This window comes from Oncorhynchus tshawytscha, linkage group LG20 (assembly GCF_018296145.1).
Source record: "Oncorhynchus tshawytscha isolate Ot180627B linkage group LG20, Otsh_v2.0, whole genome shotgun sequence".
NCBI classification, from domain to species: domain Eukaryota; kingdom Metazoa; phylum Chordata; class Actinopteri; order Salmoniformes; family Salmonidae; genus Oncorhynchus; species Oncorhynchus tshawytscha.
The window spans coordinates 28,429,271-28,451,457 of record NC_056448.1 but is presented as its reverse complement, the minus strand read 5'-3'; the positions used below and the strand labels follow the sequence as shown (position 1 = coordinate 28,451,457).

General features: G+C 45.8%; 1 protein-coding gene across 1 annotated transcript in view; it reads left to right on the top strand.

Moving 5' to 3' along the window:
• The window catches only part of ap3b1a (adaptor related protein complex 3 subunit beta 1a), an 86,289-nt gene that overhangs the window by 22,554 nt on the left and 41,548 nt on the right, over nucleotides 1-22,187 (top strand). Inside the window, exons 11-20 of the mRNA XM_042302446.1 lie at nucleotides 2,998-3,069; nucleotides 3,158-3,220; nucleotides 3,377-3,509; nucleotides 3,650-3,759; nucleotides 4,174-4,350; nucleotides 5,227-5,413; nucleotides 6,191-6,321; nucleotides 6,535-6,700; nucleotides 6,812-6,989; nucleotides 8,419-8,572. Of these exons, the coding sequence (XP_042158380.1) occupies nucleotides 2,998-3,069; nucleotides 3,158-3,220; nucleotides 3,377-3,509; nucleotides 3,650-3,759; nucleotides 4,174-4,350; nucleotides 5,227-5,413; nucleotides 6,191-6,321; nucleotides 6,535-6,700; nucleotides 6,812-6,989; nucleotides 8,419-8,572 (1,371 nt within the window). The remainder of the gene's footprint in view (nucleotides 1-2,997; nucleotides 3,070-3,157; nucleotides 3,221-3,376; nucleotides 3,510-3,649; nucleotides 3,760-4,173; nucleotides 4,351-5,226; nucleotides 5,414-6,190; nucleotides 6,322-6,534; nucleotides 6,701-6,811; nucleotides 6,990-8,418; nucleotides 8,573-22,187) is intronic.

Genomic DNA, 22,187 nt, shown 5'->3' with positions numbered 1-22,187 from the left:
TAGGGATGCAAATCTTGTTCCATTTTGTTGCTGACGAACCAACCCCCATTAACCAGTTATCAAACAGTTACATTTATTCCAAACAGTAAAATGACTTGACCAACAAAAATACTATGCATGGAAGGAACAGCCATTTTTCATTAAGAGTTTAAAAAACTTGTGACAATAGCAAGCCTGTCCTCTCATTATTGAACATGCAACTACTGTAGTGAAGTAGAGAATGGAATAGATCATTTTCAATATAGGCAATTAGCAGGAAGACGGTGTTCTAAAAGACACCTGATGCAATCCATTTCATGTGACCGAGATTAACATCTCGGTTCGAAACTTAGAAAGAGAGCAAATGTAAATATGCAACAACTAGGCTGGGTTGTTAATATGACTAGGATTGTGCCTTTGGCTTCTGGACAACGAAGGAAAGTTGATATAAAAACCAGTAGGACAGGAGAGAAAGGCTATGAAACGTTTTTGGTTGCTAGCTTAGCTGCTGTTGTTGGCTGCTTCATGCTGCTCCTCTCTCTCCCACTGCTGCCTGCCGCCTGCATCTGTGAGTTGCCTAGCAACGAGTCTCTGGCTTGCTTGCGGCTCAGCCGAGACAGCCATATCGGTTTAGTTATACAAATCTTTGGCCATATAGTTGACATGAGAAAGCTACTTTCTGACTCTATAAACCCACCTTACATTACAAATGTCTGCAAAATAATGATTCCGATTGACCCAGACACTGTTCCTGTTTTGACTGATGATTTTGTTAAATTCGGACACAATTTAATTCCACAAAATTATGCAAATTAACCTATAGACTGTTAAGGAGAGACTGGCTGCATCACTTATTTTATTAAAAAACATTGTGTTGAAAATTCCAAATTGTTTGCATAGTCAACTTACACACAGCTCTGACACACACACTTACCCCACCAGACATGCCACCAGGGGTCCTTTCACAGTCCCAAAAATCCAGAACAAATTCAAGGAAGCATACAATATTATATAGCTATTATTGCATGGAACTCCCTTCCATTTCATATTTCTCAAATGAACAGCAAACATGGTTTAAAAAAACAGATAAAGCAACACCTCATGGCACAACGCCTCTCCCCTATTTGATCTAGATAGTTTGTATGTATTGATATGTAGCATACGTGTGCTATTTTTAAATTGATTCAATTCTGTCCTTGAGCTGTTCTTGTCTATTAATGTTTTGTATTATGTCATGTTTCATGTTTTGTGTTGGACCCCAGTAAGAGTAGCTGCTCCTTTCGCAACAGCTAATGGGGATCCTAATAAATACCAAAATACCAAGCATGACTGGTCAAATGTATTTTCAGTGGCTAACTGACTAACGGTTAACCATTAAAATCCCTAGTCAGGACAGATACCCTTACAGATGTAGGGTCTTAATTTGATTACTGCAGGAAATGTAGATGAGATTTGATTTAGATAAATTTACTGAAAACACGCGGTTACAGTGCGTTCAGAAAGAATTCCGATCCAGAATTTGTTATGTTACAGCCTTATTCTAGAATGGATTAAATAGTCCCCCCCCCCCTCATAAATCTTCAAACAATACCCCATAATGACAAAGGAAAAACTGTTTTTTTTTTAGAAATGTATGAAATAAAAACTGAACTAAAACATTTACATAAGTATTCAGACCCTTTACTCAGTACTTTGTTGAAGCACCTTTGGCAGCGATTACAGGCTTGTGTCTTCTTGACACACCTGTATTTGGGGAGTTTCACCCATTCTTCTCTGCAGATCCTCTCAAGCTCTGTCAGGTTGGATGGGGAGCGTCGCTGCACATCTATTTTCAGGTCTCTCCAGAGATGTTCGATCAAGCCCGGGCTTTGGCTAGGCCGCTCAATAACATTCAAAGACTTGTGCCGAAGCCACTCCTGCGTTGTCTTGGCTGTATGCTTAGGGTTGTTGTCCTGTTGGAGGGTGAACCTTCACCCCAGTCTGAGGTCCTGAGTGCTCTGGAGCAGGTTTTCATCAAGGATCTCTCTGTACTTTGCTCCGTTCATCTTTCCCGCAATCCTGACTAGTCTCCCAGTCCCTGCTTCTGAAAAACATTCCCACAGCATAATGCTGCCACCACCATGCTTCACCGTAGCGATGGTGCCAGGTTTGTCAGAGTGACCATCGGGTTCTTGGTCACCTCCCTGACCAAGGTCTTTCTCCCCCGATTGCTCAGTTTGGCCAGGCGGCCAGCTCTAGGGAGAGTCTTGGTGGTGCCAAACTTCTTCCATTTAGGAATGATGGAGGCCACTGTGTTTGTTTGGGACATTCAATGCTGCAGACATTTTTTGGTACCCTTCCCCAGATCTGTACCTCGACACAATCCTGTCTCGGAGCTCTACGGACAATTCCTTCGACTTCATGGCTTGGTTTTTGCTCTGACATGCACTGTCAACTGTGGGACTTTATATAGACAGGTGTGCCTTTCCAAATAATGTCCAATCTACTGAATTTACAACAGGTGGAATCCAATCAAGTTCTAGAAACATTTCAAGGATGATCAAGGGAAACAGCATGCACCTGAGCTCAATTATCGAGTCTCATAGGTGTCTGAATAGTTATTAGGTATTTGTTTTTTTAAATTTTTAATACATTTTCAAAAATGTCTAAACCTGTTTTCACTATGTCATTATGGAGTATTGTGTGTAGATTGATGAGGGAAGAAAATAGAATAAGGCTGTAACAAAATGTGGAAAAGGGGAAGGGGTCTGAATACTGTCTGAGTGCACTGTATGTTAACAGTATTGCACTTTTCATGTAACCTACATATGGCCAGCTAATAGCCTAACCACCAATCAAGCAACATTATGGATTAAACGTTAAAATCCTGTTGCTGCAGGATTATTTTGATGTGACTATCTAGGTCAAATTAAGATCCTACATCTGTAGTAGTAGGTCCTTTTAGTTGTAGTTTAGCGTGCATAGATGTATTGGCACACTGTATGTTCTGAACTATATGTTTTGGTGTTGTCTCACTAGGGCATGTTTGAACCTTACATGAAGAGTTTTTATGTGAGATCCACAGATGCCACTCACATCAAATCACTCAAGGTAAGCGCCCTCATGATGACCTAGTTAATGTAAACGTAAACTGTGAGATGAGTTCAGGTGTGTGATCAGATCTGTCTCGACTCCCCAGCTGGAGATCTTGACCAGCCTGGCCAACGAAGCCAACATCTCCACCATCCTTAGAGAGTTCCAGGTAAGTTTTTCTCTCCTCGTTCTATTTTTTCTCTCTTTTTCTTTCTCGCTCTCTTTTACTCTTTTTTTTACATTCAAACCCTTTACCCATCTCTGGCACATGTATTTTTTGCCTTTTTACAGTGAATGGCTCCAACTTGTGCTTTGGTTTTTCCAGACCTATGTGAAGAGCCAGGACAAGCAGTTTGCTGCCGGTACCATCCAGGCCATAGGCAGGTGTGCCACCAACATCTCTGAGGTCACAGACACCTGCCTCAATGGACTGGTGCTGCTGCTCTCCAACAGAGACGGTATGGGGGAGGGATCCAGTCCATTGGTTTATTGATTGATCGACTGATTGGTTCTTTGTCCAGCGTCTTTCCAAAGTTTGATGTGTGTGAAATCCTCTTGTAGGTATTGTTTTAAATGTAACCGTATGAAGTCATTACAGAGACGGTGGTCGCGGAGAGTGTGGTGGTGATCAGGAAGCTGCTCCAGATCCAGCCCACCCAGCACAGTGATATCATCAAACACATGGCCAAACTCTTTGACAACATCACTGTACGTCTACCACTATTTGAACATTTGTGTGTCTGTGTCCGAGTGTGTATTTCATGAGACTGAGCTTGTGTGAGTTGGAACATTTAATTGTGTGCACAATCTTAACATAGAGTAACCCATGTTGATGGCGCGGGCCAGCATCCTGTGGCTGATGGGAGAGTACGGTGAGGACTAACCCCTCTGTGTCTCCAGGTGCCGATGGCGCGGGCCAGCATCCTGTGGCTGATGGGAGAGTACAGTGGGGACTAACCCCTCTGTGTCTCCAGGTGCCGATGGCGCGGGCCAGCATCCTGTGGCTGATGGGAGAGTACAGTGAGGACTAACCCCTCTGTGTCTCCAGGTGCCGATGGCGCGGGCCAGCATCCTGTGGCTGATGGGAGAGTACAGTGAGGACTAACCCCTCTGTGTCTCCAGGTGCCGATGGCGCGGGCCAGCATCCTGTGGCTAATGGGAGAGTATTGTGAGAGGGTCCCTAAGATCGCCCCTGACGTCCTCCGCAAGATGGCCAAGAGCTTCACCTCCGAGGAGGACATCGTCAAGCTCCAGATTGTCAACCTGGCTGCCAAACTCTACCTCACCAACTCCAAACAGGTAAAACATACCTACATACATAGTCTACGCTAAACTATGCAGTAGCCTATAAGATGTTATTAAGCTGTTATTACCATGCCAATTCAGCTTATGATGACTTCCAGTTATTCTAGTTATTTGGCTACTTAGGCACTAGCTGCTAATATAGTTTCGCCAGTGTCTTTCCTAAGTATTCCGGTTTGGTTCAACCTGCTGGGCCTAACAGAAGTCCTATACCATAACCTCAGAGCTAAATGCTTTGTTAAGAGCAGGCTTCAATGTAGCACATTCTTCCATCTCCCTGCCTCCCCTCGTATGAGAACTGAAGGCCCATTCTATCAGATGGGAAGCAATATGGTTGCCAAGCTCGGATTATGACCACACTGCAGACGCTGCTGCTGCTGCCTCAAATGAGCACATTATTACACCGGTATCCCCTGGTAATGTTTCAGAGAGGGGGTGGAGAGAGAGGTGTAATGTTTCCGTTCAGGTAGTAACTCTTGTTTTTATTCCTCTCTAAATAATATATGTTAGTGTAAGGAAAGCACTTCCCGTCTCAGACCATAAACCCACCTCATACAGCTAGTGAGGAGCAGTCTCAGCTGGAGAAGACGAGGAGAAGAGGGAACATTTAGTGTGATGCCCCAGAGCTGTGTGTTTTTTTTGTGTGTGTTTTCTCCCCATCTCCTTGAATAACTTCCCATATCCCTCCATCTTTCCCCTGCTCTTTTTCCTGCCCTGTCCCCTATATCTTTCTCTCTCCTCCTTCCCTCTTTCCAACCATATCTTCCCATCTCCCTTCCATCTCTCCTTCCCTCTCTCCAACCATATCTTCCCATCTCCCTTCCATCTCTCCTTCCCTCCATCCCCCCACTCTCCCTCCTTTCTTCCATCCAGACTAAGCTGTTGACCCAGTACATTCTGAACCTGGGGAAATATGACCAGAACTATGACATCAGAGACCGCACGCGATTCATCCGCCAGCTCATTGTGCCCAATGACAAGAACGGAGCGCTCAGCAAGTACGCCCACCGCATTCTGCTGGCGCCCAAACCAGCACCTGTCCTCGAGTCTGCCTACAAAGGTACCTTTTAAATAGCGCACTAGATAGGGAATTGTGTGGGTCTCTCTGAATGGCATTAGGGTCAGGGCTCTCTCTGTGACTCATATGAGATGGATGAATTACCTGGCTAATACTAACCTTTCTGAGATGCAGAGAACACACACATACACACACACACTTGACTTTAATCCAGATAAGAGACAGAAGCAGCCTCCTAAACATTATTATTCTGCGGTGGTCTCTGCGTCTGCTAGATGTTTATGGAAAACGTTAACCGCTCCTGTCATTCTTAATATTCACACTTTAACGCCTCTTTTTTCCCTCCATCTTTTTAGTTAGAGAAAGCCTGTTTTGAAGGCAGACCTCCCCAGGCACTTTGACTGATTACACCTCCTATATGCACCATTAAAGAGGGAGAATCCTTTTAATGGGTTTGCCCGCTGCCGTGTATGTGCTCCTGTGGTCTCCTGGACCCTTTATTAAACAGAGTTGTGTATGTGTTTATACAGTGACATTTCAGAGTGTTTAAGGCCATTTACTCTCTGTCCTGCATATTGAGAGAGCACTGCTGTGACATTGAGACCCCTGCCTCTCAACCCTTCCCCCCCCTCCAATGTTAATCATTGTTTCCTTATTTTCTCTTGCTCTCTCCCTAACTCCAATGTTTCTCCTTTGACACGTTTTCTCCTCTCTTTCTCCATCCCTCTTTCTCCTCCCTCTATCTTGCCTTCTCCCCATCTTGTTCTCTTCTCCTCTCCCCTGTGTCCCCCTCTACCTCTCTTTACCTCTCTCTGTCAGACCGCGATCGTTACCAGTTGGGAACCCTGTCCCACACCATCAACACCAAAGCCAGTGGCTACCTGGAGCTCTCTGATTGGCCCGCCGTGGCTCCTGACCAATCAGTGAGGAATGTGGAGGTGATTGAGCCGGTAAAGATCCATCATTCTATCTTTCCTTCTACTGCTCACCTCACCCCGGCCCCACACCAAGGGTGGTCATGGTCAACTCTGTCACCCAAACTGCAAATCCATTTTGCTACGTTTCAATATGTTTGCAGTTCTCCCAACTCTCCTCCCTTCTCTTATTTTACTTCCTCTACTGTACCTCACTTCCTCTGATGTCACTTCCTGTTCTGTTGCTAGGTGAAGGAGTGGGCTCCATCTCTAGGGAAGACTGGGAAATCCAAGCCTGCCAAGTCATCAGATGACAAGTTCTACTCTGACTCTGGAGAGGAGGAGGAGGAGGAGGAGAAGGGATCAGGGAGCAGTAGCAGTGAGGATGGCAGTAGTAGTAGTAGTAGTAGTGAAGGTGTGTGTCCACGTGTGTAACATAAAGTTCTCTTGTGAGTGTTTGCATTGCCAGTCCAATCCATTTTATCTGTAAGACTGCACATCTTACAAAATGAACGTGTGTGTCCAGAGTCAGGCAGCGATGCAGAGAGCCATGTCCAGAAGAACAGCAGTCAGAGCAGTGAGGAGTCAGACAAGTCCTCCAGCCAATCAGAGAAGAGTTCCAGTGAATCTGACTCTGAAAAGAAGGAGAGGAAAACTAAGACCCCACTACAGAAGAAGACAGTCAAACCAACCGCCAAAGACGGGTACCACACTATCATGGAACATGCCCACTCCCCTGACTAGGTCCTTGGTTTGGAACCTATATGTATTGCTTGTCTATCATTTCTCTTCTTGCTGAATTTATCTATTGAGGTCTTACCTGTTTTATTGAAGGCTGAGCGTGATAATTAGGCAAGGTGTGTGTGTGTGTTCGCTCATACAACAGTGCAGCTGTCTGAAGTCATGGTCACAGTCAGCAACGTGATCAGTGCTTTGTGGCATTAATGTCATTCTCCATCTGTTCACTTTCTCTCTCTCTCTCACACACACATTCTCTCTGGTCATGTTGAAGACATACAATGACACCTACTGCACACACGTTCAGAGCAGTTAGAATGTAGTTATCATGATCTCCATCAGCAGTGGTCCAGATTTACATGGCTGATAGATAATGACTGTGGATTGGTCATTTAGCTGCCTGGTGGTACCAATGAATGAGATCTGAGTCATTACTGCTGAATACACACACACGCACACGGTTAAACACTGGCAAATTTTGTCCCTGACACGTTCTATTTCACTCACCCCAGTTTTCTTTCTTTCGCACACACACACACCCTACCTGCTCGCGCTGTATGACAGGCCGGCAGCTGACCTTGTTCCCTCCATTAGAGTGTAATTAGAGCAGCTCACCCCAGTGATTTCACACACACACACACACACACAATCTCTCTCTCTCGCAAACACACACACCGACACACACAGTAATTATCCCAGCTCACCCCAGTGCTTCCACAACAAACCCAGCATAATGCCCTCATTACAGCCCAGTCATTCCAGGCAGGGCTTAATCAGGCCCACTCTGATTTATATCGCTTTTTCCTGTTCGAAACAAATGAAATCTGTAGGCCAAATTAATACTGGCTTCTCATCATCGGCCAAGTTAAAAAGCCAGTTACCGTCACAATTCTCCTCGTTAATTTAACAGCTGAAAATCCCAGGCAGCCCCAGTAAACACTCATTATCAGGACAAATTGAAGAGAGGGGGAGATGGAGGGGAGGGAGGGAGGAGGATAACTTTTTAGCCAAAGCGATATTAAATTAAGTGGGCGAACCAAAACAGATTGATCTAGGTTGTTCTGACAGAGTTTGAGTGTGAGCTCCAGCAGACTGCACTACGTGATGCAGAATGGAAAGTGTTTGAATGGATAGATGCGTAACACTTTCCCCTTCGTATTGAAACTTAGTCATGTTTTTTATGTTTTGGTTATAGGAAACAAGAGTTAATGTATTAGTCTTCAGTTTAAGATATGTTAAAGGTGCCCTATTCCTTCGATTTCCTCATGGGAAATCATCTTTAAACACTCCTTTATCAGCTACAGATTGAAAAGTGTTGGAATGTGTTTTGGAGGTTGAACTCTTACAACCTTTTGTGTTCTCTCTCCTCAACGTGTGTTTGTGTTCCTGTGTCAGTGATTCGGATGAGAATGGGAACGTTGCTAAAGAAGCCAACAGTTCGTCTGCAGGAGAGAGCTCCTCTGACTCAGAATCAGACTCTGACACCCACACAGACTCTGACTCAGGCACCGAACACAAGAAGAAGACCAAGTCTAAAGCCAAACCCAAGGTGAGACAACCACTTGCTAGGTGTGTCCGTTCTAGCATGCTTAACATCTAAGATACAGCTAGCGTTAACTCTCGAGTGTTCCTTAATCTGCAGTTGATTGAATTGAGGCCGTGGTCTGACTCTGAACAGATGAAGGTCTGTTGACCTGTGTCCAATCTGAGCTGTTCTCCACACCGTAAATAAGAGTCTGAACCAACCAACCCTCTGTTCATCATGGTACAAGAATACAGTGTGTTAGTGAGTGTGAACAGTGTCTTTGAAGAGCTACTGGAGGCAGAGAAATCCACATTTTACACAGCGGGATATGATTTGGTCTGCTTATTTGTTTATTCTTGCTTTTTCTCTCACCTCATCCTTCCCTCTCTCTTTCTGATTCCCTCTCTCTTTCTGATTCCCTCTCTCTTTCTGATTCCCTCTCTCTTTCTGATTCCCTCTCTCTTTCTGATTCTCCCTCTCTCTTTCTGATTCACCCCCTCTCTTTCTGATTCTCCCACCCTCTTTCTGATTCTCTGTCTGATTATCCCTGGCTGCATTCCAAAACACTTAACAGACACACCCTCTCCCCTCAGGCCTCAAATTAAGTGGGCACTTCTGATGACATCTGACGAGTTTACACTTGCAGGGCAAGGGAGGAAGGAATTATTTTTAAATGGACTGCCCTTGACCGGAAGTACATCAAATCAAATTTATTTATACATCGTACATCAGCTGATATCTCAAAGTGCTGTACAGAAACCCAGTCTAAAACCCCAAACAGCAAGCAATGCAGGTGTAGAAGCACGGTGGCTAGGAAAAACTCCCTAGAAAGTCCAAAACCTAGGAAGAAACCTAGAGAGGAACCAGGCTATGAGGGGTGGCCAGTCCTCTTCTGGCTGTGCCGGGTGGAGATTATAACAGAACATGGCCAAGATGTTCAAATGTTCAAAAATGACCAGCATGGTCAAATAATAATAATAATAATTACAGGCAGAACAGTTGAAACTGGAGCAGCAGCACAGCCAGGTGGACTGGCGACAGCGAGGAGTCATCATGCCAGGTAGTCCTGGGGCATGGTCCTAGGGCTCAGGTCCTCCGAGAGAGAGAAAAAAAGAAAGAGAGAATTAGAGAGAGCATACTTAAATTCACACAGGACACCGGATAAGACAGGAGAAGTACTCCAGATATAACAAACTGACCCTAGCCCCCCGACACAAACTACAGCAGCATAAATACTGGAGGCTGAGACAGGAGGGGTCAGGAGACACTGTGGCCCCATCCGATGATACCCCCGGACAGGGCCAAACAGGAAGGATATAACCCCACCCACTTTGCCAAAGCACAGCCCCCACACCACTAGAGGGATATCTTCAACCACCAACTTACCATCCTGAGACAAGCTGAGTATAGCCCACAAAGAGCTCCACCACGGCACAACCCAGGGGGGGCGCCAACCCAGACAGGAAGATCACATCAGTGACTCAACCCACTCAAGTGACGCACCCCTCCTAGGGACGGCATGAAAGAGCACCAGTAAACCAGTGACTCAGCCCCTGTAATAGGATTAGAGGCAGAGAATCCCATTGGAAAGAGGGGAACCGGCCAGGCAGAGACAGCAAGGGCGGTTCGTTGCTCCAGAGCCTTTCCGTTCACCTTCACACTCCTGAGCCAGACTACACTCAATCATATGACCGACTGAAGAGATGAGTCTTCAGTAAAGACTTAAAGGTTGAGACAGAGTTTGCGGCTCTCACATGGTTAGGAAGACCATTCCATAAAAATTGAGCTCTATAGGAGAAAGCCCTGCCTCCAGCTGTTTGCTTAGAAATTCTAGTGACAAATGATTGTGACCGTAGCGTACGTGTAGGTATGTACGGCAGGACCAAATCAGAGAGATAAGTAGGAGCAAGCCCATGTAATGCTTTGTAGGTTAGCAGTAAAACCTTGAAATCAGACCTTGCCTTGACAGGAAGCCAGTGTAGGGAGGCTAGCACTGGAGTAATATGATCACATTTTTTATTTCGCACTAACTGAAGTTTATTTAGTGCTTTATCCGGGTAGCTGGAAATGAGTGCATTGCAGTAGTCTAACCTAGAAGTAACAAAAGCATGGGTACATTTTTCTGCATCATTTTTGGACAGAAAGTTTCTGATTTTTGCAATGTTACGTAGATGGAAAAAAGCTGTCCTTGAAACAGTCTTGATATGTTCTTCAAAAGAGAGATCAGGGTCCAGAGTAACGCTGAGGTCCTTTCAGGTTCATTTGAGACGACTGTACAACCATTAAGATTAATTGTCAGATTCAACAGAAGATCTCTTTGTTTCTTGGGACCTAGAACAAGCATCTCTGTTTTGTCCGAGTTTAAAAGTAGAAAGTTTGCAGCCATCCACTTCCTTATGTCTGAAACACAGGCTTCTAACTAGGGCAATTTTGGGGCTTCACCATGTTTCATTGAAATGTACAGCTGTGTGTCATCCGCATAGCAGTGAAAGTTAACATTATGTTTTCAAATGGCATCCCCAAGAGGTAAAATATATAGTGAAAACAATAGTGGTCCTAAAACGGAACCTTGAGGAACACCGAAATTTACAGTTGATTTGTCAGAGGACAAACCATTCACAGAGACAAACTGATATCTTTCAGACAGATAAGATCTAAACCAGGCCAGAACTTGTCCGTGTAGACCAATTTGGGTTTCCAGTCTCTCCAAGAATGTGGTGATCGATGGTATTGAAAGCAGCACTAAGGTCTAGAAGCACGAGGACAGATGCAAAGCCTCGGTCTGATGCCATTAAAAGGTAATTTACCACCTTCACAAGTGCAGTCTCAGTGCTATGATGGGGTCTAAAACCAGACTGAAGCATTTCATATACACTGTTTGTCTTCAGGAAGGCAGTGAGTTGCTGCGCAACAGCCTTTTCTAAAAGAAGATTCGATATAGGCCGAAAGTTTTTTATATTTTCTGGGGTCAAGGTTTGGCTTTTTCAAGAGAGGCTTTATTACTGCCACTTTTAGTGAGTTTGTTACACATCCGGTGGATAGAGAGCCGTTTATTATGTTCAACATAGGAGGGCCAAGCACAGGAAGTAGCTATTTCAGTAGTTTAGTTGGAATAGGGTCCAGTATGCAGCTTGAAGGTTTAGAGGCCATGATTATTTTCATCATTGTGTCAAGAGATATAGTACTAAAACACTTTGAGTGTCTCTCTTGATCCTAGGTCCTGGCAGAGTTGTGCAGACTCAGGACAACTGAGCTTTGAAGGAATATGCAGATTTAAAGAGGAGTCCAAAATTTGCTTTCTAATAATCATGATCTTTTCCTCAAAGAAGTTCATGAATTTATTATTGCTGAAGTGAAAGCCATCCTCTCTTGGGGAATGCTGCTTTTTAGTTAGCTTTGCGACAGTATCAAAAAGGAATTTCGGATTGTTCTTATTTTCTTCAATTAAGTTGGAAAAATAGGATGATCGAGCAGCAGTAAGGGCTCTTCGATACGGCACGGTACTGTCTTTCCAAGCTAGTCGGAAGACTTCCAGTTTGGTGTGGCGCCATTTCCGTTCCAATTTTTTGGAAGCTTGCTTCAGAGCTCAGGTATTTTTTGTATACCAGGGAGCTTGTTTCTTATGAGAATTGGTTTTAGGGGTGCAACTGCATCTAGGGTATTGCGCAAGGTTAAATTGAGTTCCTCAGTTAGGTGGTTAACTGATTTTTGTAGACAGGGGGAGTCTGGAAGGACATCAAGGAATCTTTGTGTTGTCTGTGAATTTACAGCACGACTTTTGATGTTCCTTGGTTGGGGTCTGAGCAGATTATTTGTTGCAATTGCAAACGTAATAAAATGGGGGTCCGATAGTCCAGGATTATGAGGAAAAATGTTAAGATCCACAACATTTATTCCATGGGACAAAACTAGGTCCAGAGTATGACTGTGACAGTGAGTAGGTCCAGAGACATGTTGGACAAAACCCACTGAGTCGATGATGGCTCCGAAAGCCTTTTGGAGTGGGTCTGTGGACTTTTCCATGTGAATATTAAAGTCACCAAAAATTGGAATATTATCTGCTATAACTACAAGGTCCGATATGAATTCAGGGAACTCGATGAGGAACGCTGTATATGGCCCAGGAGGCCTGTAAACAGTAGCTATAAAAAGTGATTGAGTAGGCTGCATAGATTTCATGACTAGAAGCTCAAAGGATGAAAACAGCTTTTTTTTTTGTTGTGAATTGAAATTTGCTATCATAAATGTTAGCAACACCTCTGCCTTTGCAGGATGCACGGGGGATATGGTCACTAGTGTAACCAGGAGGTGAGGCCTCATTTAACACAGTGAATTCATCAGGCTTAAGCCATGTTTCAGTCAGGCCAATCACATCAAGATTATGTCCAGTGATTAGTTAATTGACTATAACTGCCTTTGAAGTAAGGGATCTAACATTAAGTAGCCCTATTTTGAGATGTGAGGTATCACAATCTCTTTCAATAATGACAGGAATGGAGGTCTTTATCCTAGTGAGATTGCTAAGGCGAACACTGCCATGTTTAGTTTTGCCCAACCTAGGTTGCAGACACGGTCTCAATGGGGATAGCTGAGCTGACTACACTGACTGTGCTAGTGGCAGACAGCACTAAGCTGGCAGGCTGTCTAACAGCCTGCTGCCTGACCTGCACCCTATTTCATTGTGGAGCTAGAGGAGTTAGAGCCCTGTCTATGTTGGTAGATAAGATGAGAGCACCCCTCCAGCTAAGATGGAGTCCGTCACTCCTCAGCAGTCACCGGTTTTAGCCTTAACCAGCACCATCTTCAGATTTGCCATAACGTCGGTAGCCCTGCCCCCTGGTAAACAGTGTATGATCGCTGGATGATTCGTTTTAAGTCTAATACTGCGGGTAATGGAGTTGCCAATGACTAGGGTTTTCAATTTGTCAGACAGAGCTAATGGTGGGAAGCTTCAGCGTCTCAGACCCTGTAACGGGAAGAGTAGAGACAAGAGAAGGCTCGGCCTCTGACTACGACTCCGACTCGTTGCTTAATGGGGACAACCGGTTGAAAGTTTCTGTCGGCTGAATGAGCGATACCGGTTGAGCATTCCTACAGCATTTCCTTCCAGAAACCGTGAGAAAGTTGTCCGGCTGCGGGGACCGTGCGAGGGGATTTATACTAACGTTACTATCTGTACTTACTGGTGGCACAGACGCTGTTTCATCCTTTCCTACACTGAAATAACCCTTGCCTAACAATTGCGTCTGAAGCTGGGCTTGTAGCACAGCTATCCTCGCCGTAAGGTGATCGTTCTCCTGTATATTATGAGTACAGCGACTGCAATTAGAAGGCATCATGTTAATGTTACTACTTAGCTTCGGCTGTTGGACGTCCTCACGAACCACGTCCAGATAAAGCGTCCGGAGAGGAAAAGTTGAATGAAAAAAAATTGAGTGAGGGGAAAAACTACAAATATAAACGGTAATTAAAAAGTAAAAACTGTAAAGTTGTCAGGTAGCAACGTAAGGTTGGCAACAAAACGCACAGCAACACCTAAACAAGTCTGCGAGTTGTGACCGGAAATGGCGTCACGTCATTGAATTGTTGAATTCAAAGGGCTATCATCCCGCGATGATTTTGTTTTCAGCCACCGGTAGCTTGTGGGTGCTTTATATGCGCTACAGTCAATTATGATTGCATGTCTACTTATATTAACTATATAATTATGAATATACGCCTACTGTATGATAGCTAGCAAATTAATTAGCTAACTAACATTTGCCTGCCTAGCTGGAACTTCTGAAGAAGGAAAAACATTTATTTCTACAATTTCCAATAGCTAACCAAACAAAAACGTCCTATTTTATGAGACGTGTTTGTGCATTAGTAGCACAATTTTTAGCTTATTTACATTAGTTTTTTACTTACACTTGTATGTTGACTCCATATTGACGTTGAGGTTTTAAGTTTTGGCTGACTTTTCTTAGCAGATGTGCAATCATCGCAAATTGAATTATGGGGTGTTTCAGGCGAAGTTAACATAATTGTACCCTCGCAAACTCTATCAAAAATAAGGGCTGATGGGCTTACATTGCGAAGTTCCCTTGTTTGGCTAGTCGTTTGGACTGATGGCCAAGATGGTGACGGGGATTCCCCCAAGGGCATAAGGCGAGGGTAAGTGGGGGAGGGTGTGTCTTTTATGCGTTTGAGACGCAGCCCCTCTCTTTCTGATTCTCCCCTTCTCTCTTTCTGATTCTCCCCTTCTCTCTTTCTGATTCTCTCTCTGATTCTCCCCCTCTCTCTTTCTGATTCTCCCCTTCTCTCTTTCTGATTCTCTCTCTGATTCTCCCCCTCTCTCTTTCTGATTCTCCCCTTCTCTCTTTCTGATTCTCTCTCTGATTCTCCCCCTCTCTCTTTCTGATTCTCCCCCTCTCTTTCTGATTCTCTCTCTGATTCTCCCCCTCTCTCTTTCTGATTCTCCCCCTCTTTCTGATTCTTTCTGATTCTCCCCCTCTCTTTCTGATTCTCTGATTCTCCCCTCTCTCTTTCTGATTCTCCCCCTCTCTTTCTGATTCTCTGATTCTCCCCTCTCTCTTTCTGATTCTCCCCCTCTTTCGATTGTCCCTCCCCCCCTCTTTCCGATTCTCCCTCCCCCTCTTTCAGATTCTCCCTCCCCCTCTTTCTGATTCTCCCTCCCCTCTTTCTGATTCTCCCTCTCTCTTTCTGATTCTCCCTCTCTCTTTCTGATTCTCCCCCTCTCTCTTTCTGATTCTCCCTCTCTCTTTCTGATTCTCCCTCCTCTTTCTGATTGTCTCTCTCTGATTCTCCCCTCTCTTTCTGATTCTCCCCCTCTCTCTTTCTGATTCTCTCTCTGATTCTCCCCTCTCTCTTTCTGATTCTCCCCCCTCTTTCTGATTCTCTCTCTGATTCTCCCCCTCTCTCTTTCTGATTCTCCCCCTCTCTCTTTCTGATTCTCCCCCTCTCTCTTTCTGATTCTCCCCCTCTCTTTCTGATTCTCTGATTCTCCCCCTCTCTCTTTCTGATTCTCCCTCTCTTTCTGATTCCCCCTCTTTCCGATTCTCCCTCCCCCTCTTTCTGATTCTCCCTCTCTCTTTCTGATTCTCCCCCTCTCTCTTTCTGATTCTCCCTCTCTCTTTCTGATTCTCCCCCTCTCTTTCTGATTCTCCCCCCCTCTCTTTCTGATTCTCTTTCTCTGATTCTCCCCTCTCTCTTTCTGATTCTCTTTCTGATTGTCTCTCTCTGATTCTCCCCTCTCTTTCTGATTCTCTTTCTCTGATTCTCCCCCTCTCTCTTTCTGATTCTCCCCCTCTCTCTTTCTGATTCTCCCTCTCTTTCTGATTCTCCCCTCTCTCTTTCTGATTCTCTTTCTCTGATTCTCCCCCTCTCTTTCTGATTCTCTTTCTGATTCTCCCTCCCCCTCTTTCTGATTCTCCCTTTCTCTTTCTGATTCTCCCTCTCTCTTTCTGATTCTCTCCCTCTCTCTTTCTGATTCTCCCTCTCTCTTTCTGATTCTCCCTCTCTCTTTCTGATTCTCCCCTCTCTCTTTCTGATTCTCTCTCTCTGATTCTCCCCCTCTCTCTTTCTGATTCTCCCTCTCTCTTTCTGATTCTCCCCCTCTCTCTTTCTGATTCTCTTTCTCTGATTCTCCCCCTCTCTCTTTCTGATTCTCTTTCTGATTGTCTCTCTCTGATTCTCCCCTCTCTTTCTGATTCTCTTTCTCTGATTCTCCCCCTCTCTTTCTGATTCTCCCCTCTCTCTTTCTGATTCTCCCCCTCTCTCTTTCTGATTCTCCCTCTCTCTTTCTGATTCTCCCCCTCTCTCTTTCTGATTCTCCCCCTCCCTCTTTCTGATTCTCCCTCTTTCTGATTCTCCCTCTTTCTGATTCTCCCTCTTTCTGATTCTCCCCCTCTCTTTCTGATTCTCCCTCTCTCTTTCTGATTCTCTCTCCCTCTCTTTCTGATTCTCTCTCCCTCTCTTTCTGATTCTCTCTCCCTCTCTTTCTGATTCTCTCCCTCTCTTTCTGATTCTCTCCCTCTCTTTCTGATTCTCTCCCCTCTCTTTCTTTCTCTCTTCTCTTTCTGATTCTCTCTCCCTCTCTTTCTGATTCTCTCCCCTCTCTTTCTGATTCTCTCTTCCTCTCTTTCCGATTCTCTCTCCCTCTCTTTCTGATTCTCTCTCCCTCTCTTTCTGATTCTCCCTCTCTCTTTCCGATTCTCCCCCTCTTTCCGATTCTCCCTCCCTCTCTTTCTGATTCTCCCCCCTCTCTTTCTGATTCTCTCCCTCTCTCTCTGATTCTCTCCCTCTCTCCCCCTTCTCCCCCTCTCTCTTTCTGATTCTCCCCTCCCCCTCTCTCTATTCTCTCTCTCTGATTCTCTCTGATTCCCCCCACCTCTCTCTGATTCTCTCTCTCTGATTTTCCCCCTCTCTCTTTCTGATTCTCCCCCTCTCTCTTTCTGATTCTCCCCCTCTCTCTTTCTGATTCTCTTTCTCCCCCTCTCTCTCTTTCTGATTCTCCCCTCTCTCTTTCTGATTCTCTCTTTCTGATTCTCCCCCCTCTCTTTCTGATTCTCCTCTTCTTTCTGATTCTCCTCTCTCTTTCTGATTCTCCCCCTCTCTCTCGGATTCTCTTTCTGATTCTCCCCCTCTCTCTCTGATTCTCTTTCTGATTCTCCCCCTCTCTCTCGGATTCTCTCTCTGATTCTCCCCCTCTCTCTGATTCTCTCTCTCTGATTCTCCCCCTCTCTCTTTCTGATTCTCTCTCTCTGATTCTCCCCCTCCCTCTGATTCTCTCTCTGATTCTCCCCCTCTCTCTTTCTGATTCTCTCTCTCTGATTCTCCCCCTCTCTCTCTGATTCTCTCTCTGATTCTCCCCCTCTCTCTCGGATTCTCTCTCTGATTCTCCCCCTCTCTCTGATTCTCTCTCTCTGATTCTCCCCCTCTCTCTTTCTGATTCTCTCTCTCTGATTCTCCCCCTCTCTCTCTGATTCTCTCTCTGATTCTCCCCCTCTCTCTGATTCTCTCTCTGATTCTCCCCCCCTCTCTCTCTCTGATTCTCCCCCTCTCTCTCTGATTCTCCCCCTCTCTCTCTCTGATTCTCCCCCCTCCTTTCTGATTCTCTTTCTGATTCTCCCCCCCCTCTTTCTGATTCTCCCCCTCTTTCCCCTCTTTCTGATTCTCCCCCTCTCTCTTTCTGATTCTCCCCCCTCTCTTTCTGATTCTCCCCCCTCTCTTTCTGATTCTCCCCCTCTCTTTCTGATTCTCCCCTCCCTCTCTTTCTGATTCTCCCCCCTCTCTTTCTGATTCTCCCCTCTCTTTCTGATTCTCCCCCCTCTCTTTCTGATTCTCCCTCTTCTCTGATTCTCCCCCTCTCTCTTTCTGATTCTCCCCTCTCTCTTTCTGATTCTCCCCCTCTCTCTTTCTGATTCTCCCCCTCTCTCTTTCTGATTCTCTCTCTCTTTCTGATTCTCCCCCTCTCTCTTTCTGATTCTCTCCCTCTCTCTTTCTGATTCTCCCCCTCTCTCTTTCTGATTCTCCCCCTCTCTCTCGGATTCTCTTTCTGATTCTCCCCCTCTCTTTCTGATTCTCTCTCTGATTCTCCCCCCTCTCTTTCTGATTCTCCCCCTCTCTCTGATTCTCTCTCTCTGATTCTCCCCCCTCTCTTTCTGATTCTCTCTCTTTCTGATTCTCCCCCTCTCTCTTTCTGATTCTCCCCCTCTCTCTTTCTGATTCTCCCCCTCTCTCTGATTCTCTCTCTCTGATTCTCCCCCCTCTGATTCTCTCTTTCTGATTCTCTCTCTCTGATTCTCCCCTGATTCTCTCTCTCTGATTCTCTCTCTGATTCTCCCCCCCTCTCTCTCTGATTCTCTCTCTGATTCTCCCCCTCTCTCTCTCTGATTCTCCCCCTCTCTCTCTGATTCTCCCCCTCTCTCTTTCTGATTCTCTCTCTGATTCTCCCCCTCTCTGATTCTCCCCCTTCTCTTTCTGATTCTCTGATTCTCCCCCTCTTTCTATTTCTCTCTGATTCTCCCCCTCTCTCTCTCTCTGATTCTCCCCCTCTTTCTTTCTGATTCTCCCCTTCTCTCTTTCTGATCCCCTCTCTTTCTGATCCCCCTCTCTTTCTGATTCTCTTTCTCTGATTCTCCCCCCCTCTTTCTGATTTCTCCCCCTCCCTCTTTCTGATTCTCCCCCTCCCTCTTTCTGATTCTCCCCCTCCCTCTTTCTGATTCTCCCCCTCCCTCTTTCTGATTCTCCCTCTTTCTGATTCTCCCTCTTTCTGATTCTCCCCCTCTCTCTCTTTCTGATTCTCTCCCCCTCTCTTTCTGATTCTCTCTCCCTCTCTTTCTGATTCTCTCTCCCTCTCTTTCTGATTCTCTCTCCCTCTCTTTCTGATTCTCTCTCCTCTCTTTCTGATTCTCTCTCCCTCTCTTTCTGATTCTCTCTCCCTCTCTTTCTGATTCTCTCTCCCCCTCTCTTTCTGATTCTCTCTCCCTCTCTTTCTGATTCTCTCCCCTCTCTTTCTGATTCTCTCTCCCTCTCTTTCTGATTCTCTCTCCCTCTCTTTCTGATTCTCTCTCTCCCTCTCTTTTTCGATTCTCCCTCTCTCTTTCGATTCTCCCCCCTCTTTCTGATTCTCCCCCCTCTCTTTCTGATTCTCCCTCCCTCTCTTTCTGATTCTCCCCCCTCTCTCTTTCTGATTCTCTCCCTCTCTCTCTCTCCCCTCTGATTCTCTCTCTCTCTGATTCTCTCTCTGATTCTCCCCCTCCCTCTTTCTGATTCTCCCTCCCCTCTCTCTTATTCTCTCTCTCTGATTCTCTCTGATTCCCCCCACCTCTCTCTGATTCTCTCTCTCTGATTTCCCCCCCTCTCTCTCTCTCTGATTCTCCCCCCCTCTCTCTCTCTCTGATTCTCCCCCCTCTCTCTCTGATTCTCCCCCTCTCTCTCTCTGATTCTCTCTCTGATTCTCCCCCCTCTCTTTCTGATTCTCTCTTTCTGATTCTCCCCCTCTCTCTTTCTGATTCTCCTCTCTCTTTCTGATTCTCCTCTCTCTTTCTGATTCTCCCCCTCTCTCTCGGATTCTCTTTCTGATTCTCCCCCTCTCTCTCTGATTCTCTTTCTGATTCTCCCCCTCTCTCTCTGATTCTCTCTCTGATTCTCCCCCTCTCTCTGATTCTCTCTCTCTGATTCTCCCCCTCTCTCTTTCTGATTCTCTCTCTCTGATTCTCCCCCTCTCTCTCTGATTCTCTCTCTGATTCTCCCCCTCTCTCTTTCTGATTCTCTCTCTCTGATTCTCTCCCCTCTCTCTCTGATTCTCTCTCTGATTCTCCCCCTCTCTCTCTGATTCTCTCTCTGATTCTCTCCCCTCTCTTTCTGATTCTTCTCTCTCTCTGATTCTCCCCCTCTCTCTTTCTGATTCTCTCTGATTCTCTCTGATTCTCCCCCTCTCTGATCTCTCTGATTCTCCCCCCTCTCTCTTTCTGATTCCCCCTCTTTCTGATCTCTCCCCCCCTCTTTCTGATCCCCCCCCTTATTCTCTTTCTGATTCTCCCCCTCTCTCTCTGATTCTCTTTCTGATTCTCTCTCTCTGATTCTCTCTCTGATTCTCCCCCCCCCTCTCTCTGATTCTCCCCCCTCTCTCTGATTTCTCCCCCTCTCTCTGATTCTCCCCCCTCTCTCTTTCTGATTCTCTCTCTTTCTGATTCTCTGATTCTCTCTCTTTCTGATTCTCCCCCTCTCTCTCTGATTCTCTCTCTGATTCTCCCCCTCTCTCTTTCTGATCTCTCTCTCTCTGATTCTCCCCCTCTCTCTCTGATTCTCTCTCTGATTCTCCCCCTCTCTCTCGGATCTCTCTCTCTGATTCTCTGATTCCCCCTCTCTCTGATTCTCTCTCTCTGATTCTCCCCCTCTCTCTTTCTGATTCTCTCTCTCTGATTCTCCCCCTCTCTCTCTGATTCTCTCTCTGATTCTCCCCCTCTCTCTCTGATTCTCTCTCTGATTCTCCCCCTCTCTCTCTCTCTCTGATTCTCCCCCTCTCTCTCTGATTCTCCCCCCTCTCTCTGATTCTCTCTCTGATTCTCCCCCTCTCTCTTTCTGATTCTCTCTCTCTGATTCTCCCCCTCTCTCTCTCTGATTCTCCCCTTCTCTCTTTCTGATCCGCCCTCTTTCTGATCCCCCCCTCTTTCTGATCCCCCCCCTCTTTCTGATTCTCCCCCTCCCTCTTTCTGATTCTCCCCCTCTCCCCCTCCCTCTTTCTGATTCTCTCCCCCTCTCTTTCTGATTCTCTCTCCCTCTCTTTCTTATTCTCCCCCCCTCCCCCTCTCTCTGATTCTCCCCCTGATTCTCTCTTTCTGATTCTCCCCCTCTCTTTCTGATTCTCTCTCTTTCTGATTCTCCCCCTCTCTTTCTGATTCTCCTCTCTCTTTCTGATTCTCCTCTCTCTTTCTGATTCTCCCGCTCTCTCTTTCTGATTCTCCTCTCTCTTTCTGATTCTCCCCTCTCTCTCTGATTCTCCCTCTCTCTGATTCTCTCTCTCTGATTCTCCCCCTCTCTCTTTCTGATTCTCTCTCTCTGATTCTCCCCCTCTCTCTCTGATTCTCTCTCTGATTCTCCCCCTCTCTCTGATTCTCCCCCTCTCTGATTCTCTCTCTCTGATTCTCCCCCTCTCTCTTTCTGATTCTCCTCTCTCTTTCTGATTCTCCCCCTCTCTCTCTGATTCTCCCTCTCTCTGATTCTCTCTCTCTGATTCTCCCCCTCTCTCTTTCTGATTCTCTCTCTCTGATTCTCCCCCTCTCTCTCTGATTCTCTCTCTGATTCTCCCCCTCTCTCTCTGATTCTCTCTGATTCTCCCCCCTCTCTCTCTGATTCTCCCCCTCTCTCTCTGATTCTCCCCCTCTCTCTCACAAGCATTTCGCTACACTCGCACAAGCATTTCGCTACACTCGCATTAACATCTGCTAACCATGTGTATGTGACAAATAAAATTTGATTTGATTTGATTTCTCTCTGATTCTCACCCTCTCTCTCTGATTCTCTCTCTGATTCTCCCCCTCTCTCTTTCTATTTCTCTCTGATTCTCCCCCTCTCTCTTTCTATTTCTCTCTGATTCTCCCCCTCTCTCTCTCTCTGATTCTCCCCTTCTTTCTTTCTGATTCTCCCCTTCTCTCTTTCTGATCCCCTCTCTTTCGGATCCCCCTCTTTCTGATCCCCCTCTTTCTGATTCTCCCCCTCCCTCTTTCTGATTCTCCCCCTCCCTCTTTCTGATTCTCCCCCTCCCTCTTTCTGATTCTCCCTCTTTCTGATTCTCCCTCTTTCTGATTCTCCCTCTTTCTGATTCTCCCTCTTTCTGATTCTCCCTCTTTCTGATTCTCTCTCCCTCTCTTTCTGATTCTCTCTCCCTCTCTTTCTGATTCTCTCTCCCTCTCTTTCTGATTCTCTCTCCCTCTCTTTCTGATTCTCTCTCCCTATCTTTCTGATTCTCTCTCCCTCTCTTTCTGATTCTCTCTCCCTCTCTTTCTGATTCTCTCTCCCTCTCTTTCTGATTCTCTCTCCCTCTCTTTCTGATTCTCCCTCCCTCTCTTTCTGATTCTCCCTCCCTCTCTCTCTGATTCTCTCCCTCTCTCCCCCTCTCTCCCCCCTCTCT